Source organism: Emydura macquarii, unplaced genomic scaffold (assembly GCF_026122565.2).
Source record: "Emydura macquarii macquarii isolate MOO-44397 ecotype Brisbane River unplaced genomic scaffold, CSIRO-AGI_Emac_v2 contig_3035, whole genome shotgun sequence".
NCBI lineage: Eukaryota > Metazoa > Chordata > Testudines > Chelidae > Emydura > Emydura macquarii.
In genome coordinates, this window is record NW_027133172.1 from 499,146 (window position 1) to 521,964 (window position 22,819).

A 22,819-nucleotide genomic window follows, 5' to 3' on the forward strand; every position below is an offset into this window, starting at 1 on the left:
TGGGGTTTTGCATGTGCAGTGAAATTGACGTTTACTGATAAAAATCGAATCCTTCCAAGCCCAGTGTATAATGGAGGTGGGGCGGGATGGTTTGGCTCCCAACTGAAGCCACGTAGATTCGCACACATGTGGACACGCATGCACACGGGTGCATGCATGGATATATGTCAGGTGTTTCATTACACTCCAGTACAGGCAGGCTGTGGAGATGCAGGGGTCTGGGAATAAAGGGGGGCTGAGGGGACTGGAAGCAGAGGGAGGAGCCAAGGGGGCGGGGCTATAAGAAGGGGAGAGGCCATGGGGTTGACCAAGAAGCAGGGGGTGGAGCCAAGGGGGTTGGAGGCAGGAGTGGGGCCATGAGGCTGGGGCGGACTCAAGGAGGGTTAAAGGAAGGGGCGTGGCCAAAGGGGCTGGAAGAAGAGGGAGGGGCCATAGGAGCTGGGAAAGAAATAGGGAGGAAGGAAGGAACCATTATTCAGTCCCTGGGTTTAGCATTATATTCCAACACCCACTCGCCCCCCGGGGCCTGGTTTGGTTTCTCCCTCCTGCTCCCACTGCACTGCCCAACAGAAAAGGAAGGGTCTCCTCACCCCCTCCCTCGGGCCGTACCACTGCCCCCAATAAAGGGGGATCAGGAGGGAAGAAACCAACTTTCAGCGCTTCGCCCTCCCGGCCGAATCAACGAGATAGGCACGGCGGGGGGAGAGGGCGCAGAGGAAGGGTAACAGCACTTATGGAGGGAATCCATCCTCTTCCTGCAGGAGAATTCAACTCCCCTTCTGGCCGGGGATTGGACTGTTACAGACCCCTCTACGGGAGGAGTTGGCGCTTCCATTCCGCAAAGCGAGGGGGACATTGATAATTACATCAAATCCCTCTGAAAGAAGGGTGTGTGTGGGGGGCCAATCACATAGAGAGGAAGGGGGGTGGTTATGGGATGGAGCCTCAACTCGGGGTTAATTTTAGTCACAATGGAAGCAGGGCTCGAGTCTCGTCCTCCCCCCGCCTGGCGACCCGCATGATTTGCTCCGCGGGAAAAACTCAGATCAGATCTGGCGGCTGCGCAGTCAGCGTTCAGCCGGGGGGAGGGGGGGGAAGGTTCGAATGTGGGCGCGGCCATCATTCCAAGGGGCTGCTCTCAGCCGTTAGGCAGGAGAGAACGGGAGGGCCGGAGTATTTTACTGAGGGTGTGGCCCGAGGAAGATTCGAAAGGGGGCGTGGCTCACGGTTCGGAGGGGAGGGGGCGTGGTTATCGTAGAACGTGGGGCGGGGCTGGGTTGGGCGCGACGCGGGGCGGGTCGAGCGGTTGCCATGGGTTCGCTTCCGGCGCTGGCAGACGGAAGTGGCTGGAACCTGGTGGGTGATGCTGCTGTTGCTGTGGCTGCTCTGGGTCGGGGGGGGGTAGGCTGGGGAGGAGGAGCAGCCTCGCGTCCCCCCGTCGCCAGGCGGAGAGAAAGGGGAAGGGGCAGCCCCCAGATCTCTAGGTGGTGGGGGAGGGAGGAGGTGCCCCCCAGATCTCCAGGTGGGGGGGGAGGAGGTGCCCCCCAGATTTACATACAGGGGGAGGGGCTACCAGATCTCCAGGTGGGGGGGGGAGGAGCTGCTCCCCATATCTCCAGGCAGGGGGGCCCTGATATCTCTAGGTGTGGGGGGGGGGGGAGAAGCTGGCCCCCCTTATCTCCAGAAGGGAGGAGCTGGCCCCCCAGCAGAGGCAGAGGGTACTGAGCATGAGGAGATGTGCTATGGAGAGGGGGGATCTGAGGGGACTGTTATAGGAGAGATGAGAGAGGCAGCTGCGCCCTGTCCCCCCGGAGGGAGGGGTTGTGGACAGACTAGGCAATTCGGCAGTGAAAATGCTACTCTGTGGAGGGAGGAGAGAGGTTTGCAAAGATGCCGTTGGGCTGGAGCTCTCCGTTGGGGTGAATGTCCCATCGAGTTGGAGGGGCTCTTGGGGTGAACGTCCTTCGGGAGCAAAGTGAGGGAAAAGATTCTGTGGGGTGGATGGGGCAGAGTGAGGGGAAGCTATTGGGTGAATATACTATGGGGAGTGGGCGGTAGGAGGTGAGACCAAATGGAAATCCCACAGGCATATTGGGTGGATATGTCATGGGGGTCAGAGGGGGTGGAATTGGCCTGCTATAGTACAGGAGGGTAAATGGAGACAGCAGGAGGATATACCATAGGAGCAGTGTGTGGGGGAGGTCTGGGGAGGGAAATATTGGGTGAACATATCATAGGAAGGGAAGATATTGGGAGGATATACCATTGGAGCATAATTGAGGAGGCATTATTGGGCGGATATACCGCAAGAGAGGAAATGGAGGTATCCGTAGGAGCAGAGTGTGGGTGGGATATTAAGTAGCTATGTCCCAGGAGAGGCAGAGGTTGAAGTTGTGACTGTAATAGGGTTGAGGGGCCCTGGTTGTGTGATAGACCCTGTTAACATTGGGACTGCAGAGAAGGAAACTAACCTTGACTTGAAAAGCAGGTTTCTGTGTGAGGGGACAGAGCCTGGGAAGCAGGTCGAAATGCTACTCATCCTCTGTTACCTGTGCTGAGAAGTGAGGGGATGAAAGCAGTGTGGGGACAGATCCTGTCAGCGTGATGCTAAAGAACTGGGGGTGGAAGCTGGTGTCTAATACAGTTCTGTGTCTGTTACCCAGAGCCAAGGAGGAATTGAGAGGACACGAGGATGGCACGTCGTATCCACCTCCTGAAGACAAGACTAGCTGGCTGGGGTCTGACAGGACTTTAGGAGATGGGACGCTGGGGCTTTGGTTTGTGCCTGAAACTGGTGGTCTGCCGACTTGTGCCTGGGGAGTGAGAGCTCCCCGGGAGACCCAGATGAGCGGAGAGCAGCCGGACGGTAACAGCGATGTGGCGACGTGACCTGGGTGCCACCTGCAGCAGCGCCGATCAGGAGCGGTGAAAACCAGACTCTTGCGTCCGCTGCCACTGTCCTCCCCAGAGACCCAAGGGGCTGTAATGGCTTGATTCCCTGAGAGTCTTGAAAGACACTTGAGGAGAGGCGGGGAGTTATCTCAGGGCTGGGAGCGACCAATACAGAGCTTGCCCGCTCTTTTCAGTGGAGGAAGCTTGGGGTGTGTTTATTAGCTTTGAACCGGGATAGGGGGAGCTGCATAGGCCATTGGGAGGTGGAGAGGCCCCTTCCTGCTGTCCTCCTGGATTGAGTCCTCGAGTGGGGTCCTGGAAGGGGGAGGGGGGAGCCCAGAAACCCCCCTCCCCCAGGAGAGAATCAGAAGCCCAGGCATCCACCAGAACACTGAGCCGACGCCAATCAGGTGAGACTTATTTATGATGTGCCTTTCAAACTTGGAAAAGATGCTAGGCTTTTGTGCCATTCTTTCCACTGGCCTCTTGTTTCTGTGGCCCACTGGAAGACGGTCTCCTGCTGCCTTGACTCCATCCTGCAGAGGAAGTGGCAGGGGAAAGAGAATACATGTTGGAGGGTAAAGAAACCGCATTGGATGGTTAATCAGTGGAACTCTCTGGTGCAGGATTTTGAGGTAGTTCAATAAATTAAAGGGTGAGGCCAGTAGCTTGGTAAACTAAAGGGATGGACTCTTCTGAGAATACATATAGTGTCGCTGGTACAGCTGCAATGGTGATGGCTCCTGCTATTGTTCGAGGTGTAAGATGATCAGTAGATGCGGGTTACCAACAAACTTCTTTCCCATGATGGGATGTGAGTGAGAGAGTGATGCCTTTGGAGCATCTGGTGTTGGCTGGGATGTGACAGTGGAACAGATGCTTTTGTTCCCTTCAAGATGGTCCCATCAAGCTGATATGGGGGGTTGGGATGCTGGATTAGACTGGGTCCAGCGGTCTGATCTGGCATGGTGGGATGGGAATACTGGAGTAGACAATAACAATAACATCTAGCTCTTATCTAGCGCATTTCATCAGGAGATCGCAAAATGCTTTACGAAGGAGGGCAGGATGGTTATGCCCATTTTACTGATGGGGAAACTGAGGCACAGACAGGTGAAGTAGCTTGCCCAAGCTCACTCAGGAGGCCTGTTGCAGAACTGGGAATGAAGTAGTTGGATTACTGGAGTCCACAGGCCCAGTGGTCTGATCTGGTGGGAGTGGGGTGAAGATCCTGGGTTAAATGGACCTTGTGGTCTGAACTGGTGTGGGTGGGGTGGGTGTGCTGAATGAGGTGGGCCCAGTGGTCTGATCCAGCATGGCAAAGAGGTCCAGTTCCTGTATTCCTCATCACTGATGATCCTACCACGGGACTGTCCCATCAGTGGCACCCTAAGCCCTGATTCTGGTTCCCTGCCTTCTCTCTTCCTTCTTCACTGGCTGCTTGATGCGTCACTGGGTGACTTGGAGCAGCAGCCTCTCTGGGCTGTGCCTCCCCAGGGGGTCCAGCAGCACTTTGGGGGAGCTTTGATGACCACATTGGGGGGAGGAATCGCTGGAAAGGGGTGGACCCTGCAGAGGAGGCAGAAGTTAAACCTGAATATCGCTCCCAAGATGCGATGTTGTTGGTTTTTTTTTTAATCAGATGTGTTTTGTGCTGGGGTGAGGGGCATCTTCACTCCCGAGCGGTTAGGCTCAGCTAGCAGAATTGCAAGCTACCCTGTGCGCGCACCCACCCGCCCCCACCACCAATGTGTCTGGGCCCTCTCTGGGCCGTGATTGGAACCAGATCCTCCGGGAGGGGAAAGGCCCCGTATCGCATTCCCCAACTCCCCTGAACCAGCCAGACCCCCTCTGTCTGAGGCTGGATCGGAATTGATTCCCTCTGTAAGAAGAATACCTAATTTATATGAGAGAGACGAGGTGCGTGAGGTAATAATTTTTATTGGACCAACTTCAGTTGGTGCGAGAGACGCTTTGGAGCGCCATAGAGTTGTTCTTCAGCTCTGTGTAGCTTGAAAGTGTGTCTCTTTCTCCAACAGAAGCTGGTCAAATAAAAACTATTCCCTCACCCACCTTGTCTGTCTTGTATCCTGGGAGCAACCCTGCAAATAGCTGTTATTTTAGCACTTGGCGTCAGTAGATCTCAAAGAGCTTTACAAAGGAGGGCTGTGTTGTTATTCCCTATTTTACAGTTGGGGAAACTGACGCAAAGAGCAGGGAAGTGACTTGCCCGAGGTCAGAAGGCCCCATATCCCATTCCCTGCAGCTGCCGATCATCCCCGACCTTGGGCCAGATTGGAACGAGCGTCTCTTAGAAGTAAAAATCCTGTAATCCCATTCTCTGAGCCAGCTCCTCAGTGACACGGGGCTGGATTGAATGTGACCCTGCTGGAGCATTTGTAATGAGCAGTGGTTGTGGGCTTTCTGATACCAGCCCTGCTTATAACCATCCTTTTGGTGTTCTCCGTTCTGAGACACTGCTCACTGGCAGGCCGGCCGGGGGCTGACGTGTTTATAGTGGTTAGGAATGTGTGTATACCCAGTACATCCAAAAAGCCAATAATCTTTTTTTGTTTGTTCTGGACTGCAAACTTGAATTCCACCCACTTTCAGTGAGAGAGCGACAGCGCTTTTTTGCACAGTTCTAATTAGGCAGCACCTAGATATTGCTTTTGATCTTGGGTCCATCTCTACTACCCAACGCTCAATCCCTGCCCCTCATCTCCTCTCCATCTGGCTCCGGGGCCCTACATTTTGACAGGGGTTGAAGGTACATTTGAAATGTAAGCTGCTGTCCCGCTAAGGTGGTGTGTTTTTGACGGGGGGACCTATTTTCATTGACACCAACGAATTTCGTCAGGGTTAATTAGCAAGGGTTTGTCTACGCTGCAGTCGGAGGGTGTGATTGCAGCTCAAGAACACAGACGCTAGTCTTGGTCTAACTAATTTGGCTCCCAGAGTGATACAGCTGCAGCAGCGTGTGCTAACCCCACAAGTCATTACCCAGTGTTTCAGACGGGCTTATATGGCTTCACGGCTCTGGTACCTGAGCTCAGGCATGTCTACATGAGCTGCAGTCACACCCCGTGATTGCAGTGTAGACGTACCGAGGCATCTTACAAAAGGAGGTGGACAAATCAGGTCAAGATACAAAAGGAGGTGGACAGCTCAGACCGCATAAGGAAAACCTGCAAAGGAAAAACAAATTGGGTGAATTTCATTTGAAAGAAGTGGCTGGTCTAGCTCAGGTGATTCCTTTGTGCCTCCCTGGAAAATCCAATCTCCCCATGGTTTCAACCAATTATAAGAGTCTTTTCCATTTCCTGTATTTTTGTTCTGTGTTCGTACAGCTCCTAGCGCAATGGGGTTCTGGATCCATGACTGAGGGTCCTAGGTAGTGTGGTAATAGAAATGATTACTACTAGCAATTATTATGTGTATTGTTGAGAGCTGTCAAACAGTTGCCATGCCACACCCCAGAGGAGGCTGCATCACAGCACTGGGGGGGAAATGTTTTGTGTCTCATTTAAAGTACTTGAGTTCTGTAGCCGCGGAAGCTGCTGAGACAGATCCATCTTTCGGAATGAAGGATGCTCTATAAATCCCAGAAATGTTTCTTTCTGTTAGGGTAGTGCTGGAGGGCCCATTTCACTGGGTTCTGCACATGAATATGAGATGTTCCTGAAGCGCTCAGGAGGATTATTGGGGAAACTGAGGCTTGGCGAGATGCAGTGACTTGCCCAGGCTCAGCGTCAGAACCGAGAATTGAACGCCGGTCTCCTGAATCCCAGCCCACAGCCTTAACCACCAGGCCAGCCTCCCTCTCTGTAAAGACACTTTTTACGATGTTTGATTGCTCTCGACTGGGCTGTTTCTTCTGCGCTCTCAACACTTTGGCAGCCAGACGCTACGCACACTTAGCTATCGCAACCTCCGAAAGGAAAATTAGCTTAAGTTATTATCTCAAAAGGCTTGAGTGGGTTAATGTGCCTCCATCTGTTATTTAACAGGGAGAAGCTTTTCAGGCAAGGTTTGATCATAAATGGAGTCGGTGAGATGGAGAGAGATGCAGGCAGGCTCTCCCAGAGGATGGGAACTGCAGAGGGGAAGGTTTTTGGATCCACAGTGGGGAGATCATGGGAAAGAGCAGGGAGGACATGGATATTGGCTGAAGGTAGCAAAGAGACTAGATCTGGTATTCTCGTCCTCACCGCTGCAGCCCCCACTACTGTTCCAGCTCCAGGTTCCCCTCTCACACACAGGTTTACGGAAGCCCCTCCATCCTGACTCTCAGCCCCCTTGCTATTCCAGCGCTGGGCTCCCCTCCCCAGTACAGCAAATCCATGGTGCTTCTGTGCCCTGGGGGATTAATCTGAACTGGATCTCAGTGTGGATGGGAAGCCAGAGCAGGGGTTGATGTGACACATGGCCAGTCTGCAGTTCCTGGTTCTGTGTGCAGTTCGAATGGAAACGTGGAGTTTGTGGCAGAGCTGGGGGGGATTAGCCAAGGGCTGGGATAGCTGTGGTGCTGGGGGATCAGGATTGAAGGGACTGGCAGAGCTGGGGGGGTCAGCCAAGGGCTGGGATAGCAGGGGGCTGCAGATCGGGACTGAGGGGCATCGGCAGAGCTGTTTTGGGAACAGCCTTTGCCTGTCTGTAGCTAGTGCCTCGTTTCTCCCTTCCTCACGCTCTCTACGGACTCGTTCGTGCTCCCCTCAGTGTCTCTCCCATTTCCCCGGCGTGCCGGGTTGAGATGGGGAAGGATCTCCACTCCTCAGCCCGCTCTGCAGCGGGAAGATTGTCTTTGAGCTGTCACCGGAGGAGCCCGGGGAAATCTCTGCTCAGCGGCCAAAGGATTCTCTTGGCGAAGGGCCGGGAACTGGTCCCTCCAGAATTGGAGATGCCCTCAGCCCCCAAGCCAGTGACGGTGCTGCTCTCTCTACCCTAGAGATGGCTGCATTTCAGAGGTGGCATGGGTAGAATGACACTAGTAGGTTAGAGCAGTGGGGACTGGGAGTCAGGATGCCTGGGTTCTCTCCCCAGTTCTGAGAGGGGAGTGGGGTCTGGTGGCTGGCGTGAGATCAGAGGCTGGGAGGAGAAGTTCACGCCTCCAGCCTGCCACGTATGCAGGATTGGGGCACCGTGACATCCCATTCCTCCTGGGGGCGGGTGGGGATCCTGTGCATTTCCCTGTCAACCACTGGGGTGAGGGTGCCTTACAAAGCCCATGCCAGCTGTTGAGGCTTGCCCTTAACTTAACTGGGAGATACTGGGCTGGCCCACTCCTGCCTACCTCCTTGCTGTCTGTGTTTTCGAGCATCACGACCCCCTGCCTTCCTCCACGAGTACTTTGTGGTTTTGTTAGATGGGGAAACTGAGGCACAGATGGGCAATGACTCGCCCAGGATTCCTGTGGATGCGTGGCAGAGCCACAAATAGAGTCAAGGCGGCCCGACTCCCAGTTCCCTGCTCTAACCACTCGACCCAACTCCCTTCCAGTCCTGGGACTAGAACCAAGAGTCCTGTCTACCCCCCTACCAGACCTAACTCCCCCTGCCAACCCTGGGATTACAACCCAGGAGTCCTGACTCCTAATTCCCCCTCTTCAGCCACCAGACCCCACTTTCAGACCAGGGGAGAGAACCCAGGAGTCCTGTCTCCTGCTCTGACCACTAGGCTCCCCTCCCAGAGCTGGCAGCAAAACCCAGGGCTGCTAATCCTCTAAACTGGCTTCTCCTATGCTGGGCGGGGGGGGAGAATTGAGCGTGATGATGGTGGGGATCAGCACAGAATCGGGAAGAATAGGTTGCTAAATTATAGTGGGGGGGCAGGCGGAGATGCAGGAGCATGTGGCCTTAGTTTTAACCCTTAGTGACCCGGCCCCATCCGCTTAGCACCCCTGAATGTTATCCCTGGCCCCTGCGATATCTTTCCCTTCTCAGTCTGAACCCTGCCTCATCCTGTTGGTTGCTGATTTGATTGGCACACAAGGAGCCGCCTTCCCTTTATCGAGGGGACCTGCTGTGCTGGCTGGCTTCCTGTTTGCCTCCTGGGCACCCCCTGCCCGCCTCCCCCCTTCCCAGAGAAGCCCCTCCCATTCTCCACTGTGTGTCTGTTTCCCGTTAGCGAGCGGGCAGCAGAGGAACGGACAGGACAGATTGTTCCTCACATCTCTGCGTGTTTGCGTCTGGCTCTGATCTGCCTTTGGACATGAACTAGATCTGCCGACGCAGGGCTCCGAGCCCTCCCCAGGGTGGGCAGAGACCAGGCAAACTCCCACGGCCCAACCCACCGTCCCGATGGGCCACACTTTGCCCTATAGGTTCTCCCCCGCTGGAGGGGAGGGGGCGTTCAACCTCCTTGGTGCACCCAGCCCCTGGCCTCCCTGCTGAGGCTGCCAGTGAGTTCCCCAGGACTGGTTCCAGCCCCCCCCCCCCCCAGTATCTGAGGGTCTGTGGTCACTGCAGAGGTGACTCGGATGGTCGGTAACCCCACGTTACCGTGTTGTCAGTGGTGCTGCGTTCCCTCCTCCTCTCCCCCCGCCGTGTCACTAGGACTTCTGGGGGCACATCCCGTGTGATAAGCTGAGCCGCTCTGATTCCTTGCTAGTGAATGGGGGCGGGGGGGACTTATCAGTCCTTGCGGGCACACAGGGGAGTTGTGGGAAGGCACCGGCGGCCTGTCGGGACTCAAAGGGTTTAGCCTGTGTCCTCACTGCGAAGGGAGCGGTGGAGTGGAAATGGATCGTGGGCTGTACCCCACACTCCCAGTCGGGCCAGTTAACCTGAGCTGTAAAGCACCACCAAATTCAGCTGGGAGTTTTGTGTGTGGACGGGGGGTGAGATAGGGGCAGCACCTGGGAGGAGCCTGGGCGAACTGCAGTGAAGAGAGATCCTAAAAGCATGAACCTCGACTGCTTGCCCTAAAGACATTATTAGCATGTGCTAAAAATCGACGTGCTCCAGCCACGAGAAGGGGCCTAGCGAGTCCCGCTCCGCCTGCCTGGGCTACGCCGGTGCAGGGGCTAGTGGTTGTGAATGGGACACGGTTCCATTGAGGAGCTGGGCTGAGCACCTCCAGCTCGTTTCATGCATCCATCTCTTCCTGGGTGAATGCTGTGAAGCTGTGGCATAAACCCCACGGAGGAGGAGAGAGACAGTGACCCACATGGCAGGGGTGTGTCTGTACCGCCTCGTCAGTGCTTTGAGCTGAAGCATAGGGCAAAAAGAAATCCAGCTTGCTTCATCCTCTGCTGAACTGGCAGGATGGGGCCTGCTGATATGGACGCTAAAGGCTTGCGTCTTTCTCATGTTTCACTTTGAGGATCCCTAATTCCTCCCGCCCCACGTGAGCCACTAAAATGCCCCACACCAGAGGCGGCTGCATAGCAAGCACACAGCAAGCACGCACAGGGATCGCTCCGGCTGCACCGAAATGCAGCCACCTCTGGGCCGGACCTGGCAGCTGCTGCATGGCCACACGTGAACAAGCCAAGAGGACAGGCAGTGAGATCCCAGTTGAATCAGTGAGGGGAGCTTTAAAGAGGCAGAATGGAATAGCCCGCGTGGAGAAACGGCTTAATTGGTAGGTGCCCTTGGCTCGTCCGTGCTCACAAGTGATCAAAGCCGGTTGGTACCCTCTCGGTTGAAAGAAAGAGCCCCCTAGCTGCACCAACTAGGTCACTGAGATTGGCGCTGCCCAAGGGGGGAGAACGCGCCTTACTGAGACCCCCACCCCCCACACCTCTCTAGGTCCTCTCTGTAGCCCTTAGATTTCCCTGGCGATCTCCCATCCGAATACTGACCTGTCCTGACCCTGTTTGCTCGAAATGTCAGCTCCGTGGTGGGACAAATGTTTGCCCGCGTGGCAGGTACATCTCGGATCCCCTACCGGGAGTGGGGGGACGTGTGTGTGATCAAGGAGGTGGTTGATGCAGGTCTCTTCCCTCTCGCCTTCCCTTGTTGGGACTGTAATTGTGTCCCCCGGGCTTTTTCCCTTGTGCTGTGATGGGAGGGAATCTGGCTGAGCCTGGGAAGGCCCCGGGGTGGTGGGCCCAGCACATGTGGCTGCGGAGATCCCTGGCTAGTGTCTGAACCCCGCTGTAATTCCTCCAGACTCCTGGGGGTCGGGGGGTGAGGTGAGGACACAGCAGCCTGAATTCCTGGCTGCTTTCAAAGGCTGTGAGAGACTTCAAGAGGATGGGGGAGGAAAATGTTGTATTTAATTTCCTTCATTTCCCATTTCCTGACTCTCCTGAGCCAGCCATGTCCTCCAACCTGGAGCTGAATTGGAGCTGGTTGCCCCCTAGAGGGAAAAGACCCTCATTCCTATTCCCCCTTGATGGGGTCGGATTGAAGCTGGTTCCCCCTAGAGAGGAAAGATCCCCTTCCCCAACCCCCTTTGAGCCAGCCAGTCCTCCTCACCCTGGGGCTGGATCAGAGCTTAGAGGAGAAAGACCCTGTTTCCCCTTCCCAACCTGGGGTCAGACCTGACCGGCTGTTCTGGCGGTGAAAGGGTCTATGTCTGGTTTACCTCCTGAACGCCCCCCTTAAATGCCCCCCCTCTGTCTTTGTTTCCAAGGGGAGCGGCTGCCAAAGGACCAGTTAATGGTTAACTCTCCTCTGTAAGCAAATGTGGCGTTAGAAGTTAACTCAGTGGGGCTGTCTGGTGTTCCAGCTACTCCGCCTCAGGAAAGGGATCTTTGCCCAGCGACTGCCCCCGAAGCTTCGTCAGCAAAGTTTGATCCTTGGCCTGTGACCCGCTGTTCAGTTCCCCCCCCCCTCCCCCTTATGCTCTGGGCCAGATTCTACTTGGTTACACCGGTGTGTAAATGTGGAGTGCCCCTCCTGATCTCAAGTCAGGCTGGAGTCGCTCAGATCAGGATCCAGCTCTGACTCCATTGATGGCAGTGGGGTCCCTCCTGATTCCCCCGGGGGCAACAGAGATCAGGATCCGGCCCCTTCACCTCTCTCTTCCTAGCCCCTCTCTGCAAAACCCCTGGCAGCCTTATTTTCCTGTTCACCTTTCCCCCAGATCTGGCTTTGTAAGGGATAAACCCCCCCTTTCAGACCTGGGGGGGCCCCAGACTTCCTGATCGAGAGGGCCGCCCCATAGCAACCTCTGACCCTGCCTTCCTTCCTCCTCTCCTAGCCTACATGGGAGGGCCACGTTTCCTGTATCGCTGAGGGGAGTGAAACCGGCAGAGCCAGCGAGATCTGTGCAGAAACTGCTGTGCATTGAAACTTCAACAGTTCGCCGCAGCCCGGGCTCCGTCTGTCACTGTCTCCTCCGCTCTGTCCCGCTGCCCCGAGCCGATCTGTCCTGAGCTCTGCTGTCCCCCCCCCCCCCGTCCCCCCCCACCCCTTTGCAGCTGGAAATCAGATACCGGCAGAGAGAGAGACTCAAGCGATTAGAAAGGAGAGTTCATAATGCTGAACTTGGGTCGCTTGCCTTGTTGAACAGAGCCTGGTACGGAGGTGGGGGCTGGCTAGAAAGGAGACAGAGCCACAGTCCGTAACAGTGGGGTCCTCAAGCTGGACGCGGACTGAATCCTGAGCTGGAGTTTGGAAGCCAGGTTTGACATTCAGCTGAGGACCGAGAGAGGGTGAGTGTGAAATCGACACATCTGGACCGGAACCCAGAAACCCACCTGCCTTGTTATCGAAGATGAGGTGCTTGGGAGGAAGCAGAACCCCCATCTGAGAGCTTGTGGGGACGGTGAGATAACGGCTGCTCTGGTACGGTTTTAAAGCTAAAACTTTTGTACTTTCCAGGGAAGGGGAACAAAGAAACTTTTTAGAGAGGGATCTAAAGCGCTCCTGATCCGCTGGATGGTGTGATCAGGTGTGGGAGACCACATCCGCTTCTGTGTGATTGTGATCCATGTCTGGGTGTGTTACTTATTAACTGTGTTACAATGTCACCCCAGCTGAGATCAGGCCCCATTGTGCTGGGCGCTGCCCAGACAAACAGCGGAAGATGGTTCCTGCCGCAGCTGAGATCAGGGCCCCGTTGTGCCGGGTGCTGCACAAACACACAGTGGAAGACGGTCCCTGCCCCAGCTGAGATCAGGGCCCCTTTGTGCCGAGTGCTGCACAAACACAGTGAGAGACACTCCCTGCCCTCAGGAGTTTCCAGTCTAAATAAACAGGCCAGAGGGTGGGGGACGAAATTCTATCCCCACTATGGTTTCCAGGAAGAAGGACTATTTAGTGTGTTAGTTTTCCCCCCTGTCTCTTTGGCTGGTGTTTCTTTCCCATCCCAGGAGAGTGTGATGGTGCGAGGGAAATCTTTCTAGGATCTGGCAAGCAGCCTGACAAGGCTGTGAAAAGCAGCTGTGTCTGGAGATCCTGGTGACAATAGGGTTGATGCATGGGTTTGCGTTTTGTGCTGTGGCTGGACAAACGCTGTTCGGACAGCCTTCTTGAGCCTGCCTGGTTCTGTTTGATGCCCATCATGATGGCTGCGCTGAGTCCCGAGGCTGCAGCCTGTGTCTGTTCAGTGCTCCCTGTATTATATCCTGGGTCCGTTGCGGCCGTGTTATATGTGGCCGTTTTGTACTGAGTAGCTGGGGAAGCTGAAGCAGTGGAGAGGTGTTATCTGAATCTGCCAGGGGTGTCAATCCCGGGGTGAAATTCTCTGGCCTGTGTTATTTGGGAAGTCAAATGAGATGATCAGAATGGACCCTTTTGGCCAAGGAGGGAGAGAGGGTCTCAGCAGGTTAGATGCCGGCCTGGAGGAAGCAGCATCAGCGGTAATGCACAATCCCCCCCAGAGGCTGAAATCACTGTGGTTCCTCTTGCTTTTCCCCATCCCATCCAATCTGAGCTGGCCTGTGAGTTGTCTGAGCTGCCGTCTCGCCTGATTACAGCAGGTTTCGGAGCAAGGGGGCTGGTTTCCAATCTAGTTTGAGGTTCCGTTCTCACTTGCCGCTTAAAAGTAGTTACAAACTGGTCCGGCACATTCTCTTCTTATCCCAGCGTGGATGTGGTGGCTGCCCTGTCTTGTGGGAAAGTTTCTTTGCCAGGTGCCTGGCATGGCATGGGGTTGGTTCTTGTAGGCCTGGAGGGTTTGTGGAATTTGGGCAGCGTCTGACAAGGGGAACGCCCCAGAGGGGAGACAGGACAACCACAGGATCAGTCAAGGAGTTGTCAAGAAACTGACCTAGGGTTCAGGAGATATGGGTGCAGATCTCAGCTCTGCCACGCGTTTCCCGCGTCACTGTGCCTCAGTTTCCCCATATGTAAAATGAGGAGATGATCCTTCCTTTGTATAATTAGGCTGCGAGTTCTTTGGGGTAGGGACCACCTCGCTCTGTGTGTACAGCACCTGGCACAAGCAGGCCCTACCATAACACCCCGTTTGTTATTCATTTGTATTGTCGCCTCACGTAAGAGCCCTGGTCATGGCCCAGGCCCCCGTTGTGCTAGGTGCTGTACAGACAGGACAGAAAGACAGCCCCTGCCTCAAACAACTGACAATCTGAATACAAGACAAGAGACAACTGATGGATCCAGACAGCTGGGGAAGCCGGAGACAATTCTGCTCAGCATGACAGTTAATGATCTCGGCTCCTTGTAGGCCTCCTGCAACGTTGCCTCCACCACCCACTCCCTTTCCTGCCTCTGCGCTTGATTTGAATAAACTGCCAAGGGGGAATTTGCATTTTCTTGACTCAGGGCCAGTTAATAAACGTGGCTTTTATTTCAACAAGCCCTTCCCGTGGTGGAGCCAAAAGGAGCTCTGGGCTGCCAACGTTGGCGACCCACCCTTGAGGATGCAGTACCCCCCTTAACCCTTTGAGTGCTTGGTGGGGAGGAGACGCTGCTTGAGACCCATCCACCCCTGCATCTGGTTTTTCTCTCCACCCTGGTTACGTGTCATGGACGCTGACCCATTGCTCTCCACCATGAGCAGGGGCTGGATCCCGGAAGGGGGAGGGGCTGGTAGTTGGTATCGGGAGGGGAGGGGTTCTGGGATTATGTGCAGACTGTGCTGAGGCATGTGGGAAGAGAGATCGGGGAGGGTTTTTTAGCATTTGGGGAGAGGGGAAATAGCAGGATTGGCTGCTTCTCTGTGGCTTTTGTTCCTCTAGTCTTGGGGAATCCCAGATGTGGATTTTGTTGAACAATGGAGGCAGCTGGAGGGGAAGTGAGAAAACCCACAGGAAAACCAGTGGGCTTTCCTGTCTTGGGGCTACCCCGCTCGGCTCAACACCCTGGCTTCTGCTGACACTTAGAACTGAGACTTCCGGGATTGCTCCATATCCCCTGGTGCTTTCCCATGGAATCAGGGCATAAATCCTAGAGGCCTGGCCAAATACCAGCGGGGGGGATGTTTTTGATTCTGAAACCGTGCCCTCTTTCAACCCACCACCCTGCTGTTTTCCCTTCCTGTCCAAAACTAAAGAATGGCGTCGTGTTGCTCCCCAGAGACAGCTGCCTTTCAGTGGGCGAATGATCTGATGCATGGCTAGTAGAAGCTGGTGTGCTCTCAGATGGCTGGAAGGGTTCTTCAGACATGGGGCCTGCACCGAAGGACAGGGTGAAGGACAAGAACCAGTCTTTGGGATGGGAGAGGATGACAGAGACAGCCAGGCCAGCCCATCCGCATTTCAGCTGCCTCTTCAACTTATTGCCTGTGGTCAGACTGGTTTGGCCACCGCCCTTAAGCCTTTCACCTTTGTGCTTTGAAACTGGTTTAGCTGGCCAGGTAAACATTTGATCACGGTGAGCTGGGTGAGAGATTGGAAGGAGCTGAGGAGATTGGATCTCAGCTGCATCTGCTGCTGGGTGGCTGGAGTCGTCGTCTCAGCTTTGTTTACGTCTCTCACTGCCCTGGCAGAGAGCGGTACCCCCCTCCTCCCCCACGTTAACTATGAGCTACATCCCAGCTCTCAAATCTTCAGCAGAGTGGTGGGTAGCTGGAGTCAGGACTTGGCTGCAGGCAGCGAGCGTCTCTGGCTGCCTGGGTCTCAGCAAGTGGGCGGTAGAGGGAGTTGGGCTCTGCCTCTGCCAGTGGGATTTCTCCTGTGGCCAAAGAAGGGGTTAAAAGGTTAAGCCAGGCAGGGCCTTTGCCGAGAGGCCATTGCTGTCTCTTGAGATTGTGAAATCCACAGATGGAGTGACCCAGGAGTCAGGCCGGGTACCCACAATGCACAGCTCTTCCTTCCCTTGGCTCTGCTCCCAAACCAATCCCGGAGCCACGGGCCATTCTGCTGAGGTTTTTCCACTTGTTGCCAAATTCCCAACAAGACTTTTTAGCTCTTTAACAAACAAGCCTCAGCCGTGCAAAGCAATGAGCCAGGACCCGTGGCAGGGCCTGGGTTCGGCCCTGCATAGCATGCTCCTTCGTTCCACAGCCTAACCAGAGGGGGCGCTGTGCTGCTGGAGTGGGGGAGCTGCCCTGGTTCTTTCCCCAGCAGCTGGGGGGCGGGGAGATTGCTTCTGAGCTACCCATCCTTAACCTGGCTCAGTGTCCCCTCTTGTTCTGGCACTAGAGGGTGCGTTCCTCCTCAGCCTGGTCATAGAGAGCCCTATGCTGTCCACCCTCATGGGAGTCAGTGTCACCGCCCTCATTCTGGCACTAGGGGGCGCTGTGCCTAACCTGGCATGTCATACTGGGGGCGTGCACTAGGGGGCGCTGTGCCTAACTTGCCATGTACTCCATCACAATCTGGGCGGGCACTAGGGGGCGCTGTGCCTAACCTGGCATGTCACACTCTGGGGTTGCACTAGGGGGCGCTATGCCTAACCTGGCAAGCACTCCATCACAATCTGGGCGGGCACTAGGGGGTGCTGTGCCTAACCTGACATGTCACACTCGGGGGTTGCACTAGGGGGCGCTATGCCTAACCCGGCGAGCACTCCATCACAATCTGGGCGTGCACTAGGGCGCCGTGCTGCCCTCCCCAGCCTGGCACTGTGAACTGCAGTAGGGACCGTCCTGTTTGAAGCTGCGCTTGGACTAGATAATCCAAGTCTCCTCCACCGATCATCCAGTCCCCACTGCTTCCTAGGAGCCAGAATAGCGCCCCGCTCACTGGCTCTCCCGCACCTGTGAGGAGCTAATGGGAGGAGACGTTTTGGACTGTCCCGAAACTCAACAGCTCCGTCTCCAGGAGCAGCAGCATGCGGAGTAAGGGGAGGCTGCTTTTTTCACCCTTCTGTGGATCTGCTTTCCCCTCCCTCCCCCCACACACACCTCACTTATTGCCCTGCAACTCCCTGGCCTTAAACGTCCGGGGAAGGATCTCAAGCCTCTGTGCTGTCTAAACATCCCAGAGAGTTTCAAAAGAGCCTTTTCTCTGCACTGTCAGCAGCTCCCAAAGCCGCTGGCTCAGTGCTTCGTGCTCTGCAAGCCAGATGGGAAAAACGCAACTTCCTGCTCCAAGGAGGAACCGAGGCGCGGGTCTCTAAGCCCAGACGCTCCTTTAGAACAACTGTGAGCTTGTCTGCGAGGGCCGGAGGGAAATCAACCGTCCCGGAGTGCACCCCTCTAGCCTGGTATCACTGCCCACGCCGCCCTGCTGTGCTGGATCAGACCAGCCGGCCTTCTTGCTCGCTGTCTCCTGCCTCCCCTAAAATCATCGGTGGGGCCTATCTATCCCAGTATTTTCTCCACACACCCCCCTTCCCAGGGCTGGAGCAGATCCCAGGGGTGGAGATCCTTCAAACCAGGACTGGGTGGAGCCTGGGATTTTCAGTTACTCAACTTCTGCCTCTTGGTTCCTCTTCCATCCTAGAAAGGTACCCAGCTGACCTCACCCCATACCTTGGCCCGCTCCCGCACTTCCCTGCCCCAATCCCTTCCTCCTCTGGGAGTCTGTGGTGTCCAGCCTGGACACCAGCTGGCTTGGCCGTGACCTTTCCACCCCTCCCCAAGGATCCAAGGTGCGTGCTTGAGTGAATCCAACTGGCCGACAGGCTTAAGTAGCAGTGGTGTGAATCCCCTCCAGAGTCCTGCTGAGCAGAGACAGATGGACACCATGCCTTCCCCGCCCCCCCTCTTCTTTCTCCCCTGGCCCCAGATCAGAGCCGCCTGACTTTCCTGGCTCCCTATCTCGCTAGCATCATCCCAAGTCAATATTGATCAGTGAACTAGGCTGGTCAAACAAGCTGTGACTAGGAGGCTGGGTCACTTGTTTGGATGGGGGACCTCTGAGGAAATCCACCCTCTGGGGGGTGAGTGGCTTCATAGATCAGGTTGACCCCAATGTTCCAGGGTGGGGGCACTGTCCCCTGGCAGTCACTGCTGACCCCAGAGTTCATTCCAGATGCATAACTAATGGTAGTAAGGTTTTTTTCCTCCTTAAATCCCTCCCTGCTCTGGGATTCTCCTTCACTTCCTGTCCCAAACTGTTTCTGGGCAGCTGTTCAATGTCTGCCACACCCCACCCCACCCCAGAGGTGGCTGCATTTCAGTGCTGGGTGAGTGACCCTGGTGCAGCGTCACCGCGCAGCTGTTCCCTTACTGCCCCACCCCAGAGGTGGCTGCATTTCAGTGCTGGGCAAACAATCCCTGTGGACCGTTGCTGCATGGCTGCTAAACAACTGCCCCGCCCCAGAGGTGCCTGCGTTAGTGGCTGGAGAGGGGTGGCTGAATACCCAAATGGTGTTATAGCCACACGCTGCCAAAATGGCCCTGACGTAGGCAGTCCAGAGGGGGACGCGAGGGCTTTAAGGTCACCTTCTCTGGTGTCCTCCCCGCTTTGAGTCGCACCAGACTGGTGGTGTTTTAATGCAGCTGAACCCCACCCGTGATCACACACAGGCCTGCCGTGTTAAATATAGGGCCGGGGCTCTCGCCGGGGGGGGATTAATGAGGCTACTGATGCAGCCAGGGGGGGATTACGGGCTTAGGACAGTGCTGTGCACAGCTAATGCCCGTGGGACCAGTGAGGTCCAAGCTGAGGTTAATGCAGCCGCTCTTGGGGGAGGCAGCGACCTGCCAGGGCATCTCCCAACACCAGCCAGGAGGATAGGATAGCGGATCTCAGACCCAGCGTCTACGCAGTCCTGGGCATCATCCGCCGATATCCCAAGCTTCCCTTCCCAATGGACTCTCCTCCCCCGCACAGGGGTGTATTACCTTTTCTGCTCACCCCTGGGCTTCCCAGGGACTCCCCCACTCCACCCTATCTGGGAGGGGACGTTTTCCCCTTCCATTCACTGCTCCTCTCTTTGCTGCTTGGCCTACCGCCTTCCCCATCCCTGCACTCCAGCCCAACCAATTCCTGGAGCCGGGAGCATGCAGGGAAGATTGCAAGTTAGCTTAGCTAAAAGATAACTGAGGGACAGGTAAGATCTTTAGTGCAGGCGCTTGACGCCTAAGGAGGGGGAAGAGGGGCATGACGGGGAGGAATGCGATGAAACAAAGAATGGGGCAACACGGAGTCAACGTCCGTGGAAGAGTCCTGATGGGGAGATGTACCTGGAGGGGGAATCATCTTCCTGAGGGACGGGCTTGGAGCCCCGTTGCCGGGTGACTCTTATGTCCAGGACTGGATAGAGCCTGGGGAATAGGCTGTAGGTGATGGGACCCGCTGGGGCGTCTCCATGTCATGATCCCACCCTGGTGCCCCGAGTGGGGCCGAGCCTGGTGGAGCAGCTGCTCCATCAAGAGCCTGTCTGTGGTGGGTGGAGCTCGTTGTGAATCGTTGCCGGCATTCCCTTCTACTTCACTGACTCCCCATCCCTCCTTTGCCCCCCCAGATCCATGGCTGTGGAGTGAGGCCGGAGGGATCGCGAGCGTAAGCGGCGGCGGGCCTCTGCCTGTGAAGGATGCTGAAGAAGAGCAGCCTGGTCCTCTGGGGCGTGGTGCTGTTCGTGGCCTGGAACGCCCTGCTCCTCTTCTTCCTGTGGACCCGTCCCCCAGCCTTCGACGACCACAGCCACTTGGCCGAGGAGGTCATCCGGCTGGCCCAGGACGCGGAGCTGGAGTTGGAGCACCAGAAGGATCTGCTGCGGCAGATCCACCGGTACAGCGCCCTCTGGAGCAAGAAGAGAAAGAAGGCGGACGAGGCAGCTCGGCTCCCCCTGGCCGCGGCCACGTCCAGCACGAGGGCTTTGCCCGCCACCAGTGCTGTCCCGCACCAGTCCCGGGCCTCCCTGGATGCGGTCCTGCCCGTGGTGGTGATTGCCTGCGACCGCAGCACGGTGCGCCGGTGCCTGGACAAGCTTTTGCATTACCGGCCGTCGCGGGAGCGCTTCCCCATCATCGTGAGCCAGGACTGCGGGCACGAGGAGACGGCCCGGGTCATTGCCTCCTACGGCGAGGCCATCATGCACATCAAGCAGCCGGACCTGAGCGATATCCCGGTGCCCACGGACCATCGCAAGTTCCAGGGCTACTACAAGATTGCCCGGCACTACCGCTGGGCCCTGAGTCAGGTTTTCCGCACCTTCCAGTACCAGGCGGCCATTGTGGTGGAGGATGACCTGGAAGTGGCCCCGGATTTCTTTGAGTACTTCCAGGCGGCCTTCCCCCTCCTGCTGGCCGACCCCAGCCTCTGGTGCGTCTCTGCCTGGAATGACAATGGCAAAGAGCAGATGGTGGAGGCTGGGCGGCCGGAGCTGCTCTACCGCACGGACTTCTTCCCCGGCCTGGGCTGGCTGCTGCTGTCGGAGCTGTGGGACGAGCTGGAGCCCAAGTGGCCCAGGGCCTTCTGGGACGACTGGATGAGGCAGCCGGAGCAGCGGCGGGGCCGCTCGTGCATTAGGCCCGAGGTCTCCCGCACCATGACCTTCGGCCGCAAGGGCGTGAGCCACGGGCAGTTCTTTGACCAGTACCTGAAGTTCATCAAGCTCAACGACCGCTTCGTGCCTTTCACCCAGATGGACCTCTCCTACCTCAAGAAGGAGGAGTACGAGCGCTCGTTCCTGCCCCAGGTCTACGGCGCCCCCCAGCTGCGGGTGGAGGAGCTGCAGGGCAACCAGCGCCGGGAGCTGGGCACCGTCCGCGTGCAGTACAGCAGCCGCGACTCCTTCAAGGCCTTCGCCAAGGCCCTGGGCGTTATGGATGATCTCAAGTCGGGGGTGCCTCGTGCCGGCTACCGGGGCATCGTCAGCTTCCTCTACCGCGGCCGGCGGGTCTACCTGGCGCCCCCTTCTGACTGGACGGGTTACGACCCCACTTGGAGTTAGCGCCGTCTCTGCCCAGACATTGAGCATGTTGGACCCATAAGGATCATGGAGGGGGTGGGCGGGGTGTGTGTGTGTGGGGCGTGGACTCAGACCTTGTATTTTTGTTTTCCGAGTGGCATTCGAGTGCATTCCGGGGAGGGGCGGGGGCGTGTTTGTGCACTAATACTGGGGTGGGGGAGAGCGGGATTATTGTGATGCCCCGATGTGGGAGACGGGGAGGGGGCTGGGATGGGGCATGCTGAGGCTCTCCCCATTGCCCTACTCCCCCCGCCTCCCCAGTGCCTATCCCCTTCCTGACAGCGTGAACTCCCCTCTACCACGTCCCTGGTGGTTTCTCCACGGTGTGTGGGTGGGATCAGAGCCGGCGCTGAACCGAACCATCCGACTGGTGGCTACTTTCCAGCCAAGGTGTTATCCCAGCCTCTGTGAGCCGCGCGGGAGGAACGGAGAGTGGGGTGACCACCTCAGCCTGGGGGTGGACGAGTGGTGGTGCCAGGGCTGCTTGAGACCATTGGCAGTTCCCACCTTGCCATCCTTAGTTGGGGGCAGAGTGGGGGTGGGCGGGGGTTACCTCTGGCCATAGCCGGGAGGGGGCAGTGGAGATGGCAGGACCTCCTTGATGGTCCTCACGGGGGCCTTCGTTAGCTGTAGGGGAGTCGTGCAGGGCAAGGATCTCTCTGTCCATGATGACCTCTTTGGTGTCTTCATGGAACCATCTCTAGCATGGCTGGACCATCAGAACCTTCTCACCCTTTGCTTTCAGTGGCCACCCAAGCAGCCCTCTGGTTCTAGGGGGTGTGAGCAGCTGTCTTGGCTTCTGTCCATCCAGTGATGTTTACTCTCCCGCCACCCTCACATTCTTCTACTTGTAGGGGGCGTTCCATCATGGCTCCCTTCTCTTTATCTTTCATTGCCACTTTTCTACAATGTGTGTGGAAGAAGCTTGTTACAGAGGCTGGGGTACCGCAGTCCAGCTTGTCTCTCTCTTCCTGGTGAGGAAAGGAAAGACCCGAGTGGGGGCCTCCATCCTTCCCCAGGTTGAAGTTCGGTTCAGAGTTGGCTCGTCCCTGGGTAGGATTTCCTCCCATCCCACCCCGATGGATGGTGGCTGTTTCCCCTGCTGCCATGGTGGAGAAGACCATTGATGCAGCAATGGGGTGGGACATGAGATGTCAACACGGAGGAGAACCACAGGGGTGGTGGGATACAACAGAAGGGACTCTCTGACAATGAGCCCTGCCTTATTTCTGGGGGGAGACCCCCCTCTCCGGTCTCTAAGAGGTGCTGCTGAGCTGTTCAAGAGCCAAGGGAGGGGATGTTACGGTTCAGACCTGCCAAAATGTAAACCACACCAAAGGGTAGCTTCCTCCCTCCCCTGTATCGTTTTGCTCTGTTTTTGTTTTAAATCCCCTTTCTATCTTTCCCTGTCTGAGAGGTGGGGCGGGGGAGGGAAACCAAGCCTCCCATTGGCATTCAACGTCACCGCTGAAGTTGCTTGGTGCCATGGGGCAAGTTTGCCAAAGGATGGGTGGGTGCAGATGCTTCCCTGAACCCCAACCGCTGTGGGTGAGGTCAGGCAACGAAGAGAGTTCCCAGGTCAACAGCTAAGGAGATGGTTGTTCCAGGAGTGGATTCAAGGGTCTGAAAATGTCTTGTCTCCAAATCGCCCTTCCCTCCCAGCTCCCAGAAGCTCTGTTCAGAGCGCTGGGGGTTCCTCAGAGAGGGGGGGCTTCAGTGTGTGTGTAACGTCCCTCCCCTCCTTGGGCCAGGATGGGGTGGGGGGA

General features: G+C 56.6%; 2 protein-coding genes across 6 annotated transcripts in view; both read left to right on the top strand.

Moving 5' to 3' along the window:
• LOC137141274 (zinc finger protein 208-like) overlaps positions 1-22,819 on the top strand; it is a 134,723-nt gene that overhangs the window by 83,355 nt on the left and 28,549 nt on the right. The window lies entirely within an intron of this gene.
• MGAT1 (alpha-1,3-mannosyl-glycoprotein 2-beta-N-acetylglucosaminyltransferase) lies at positions 581-21,153 on the top strand. 5 transcript variants are annotated; one of them, XM_067530111.1, is made up of 4 exons: positions 581-888; positions 2,664-3,302; positions 12,355-12,629; positions 19,605-21,153. In XM_067530111.1, exon 4 carries the CDS (start codon positions 19,674-19,676, stop codon positions 21,033-21,035), a length of 1,362 nt encoding a protein of 453 aa, XP_067386212.1. In that variant the 5' UTR covers positions 581-888; positions 2,664-3,302; positions 12,355-12,629; positions 19,605-19,673; the 3' UTR covers positions 21,036-21,153. The 5 variants fall into 5 exon arrangements, with proteins under 5 accessions (XP_067386212.1, XP_067386215.1, XP_067386214.1 ...); XM_067530114.1 differs by having other exon boundaries at positions 12,355-12,609; XM_067530112.1 differs by lacking the exon at positions 581-888 and adding an exon at positions 1,255-1,356.

Bases quoted from the DNA above. Each gene is read 5' to 3' on its own strand.
- MGAT1 (XM_067530111.1), top strand. From the start codon at position 19,674: ATGCTGAAGAAGAGCAGCCTGGTCCTCTGGGGCGTGGTGCTGTTCGTG.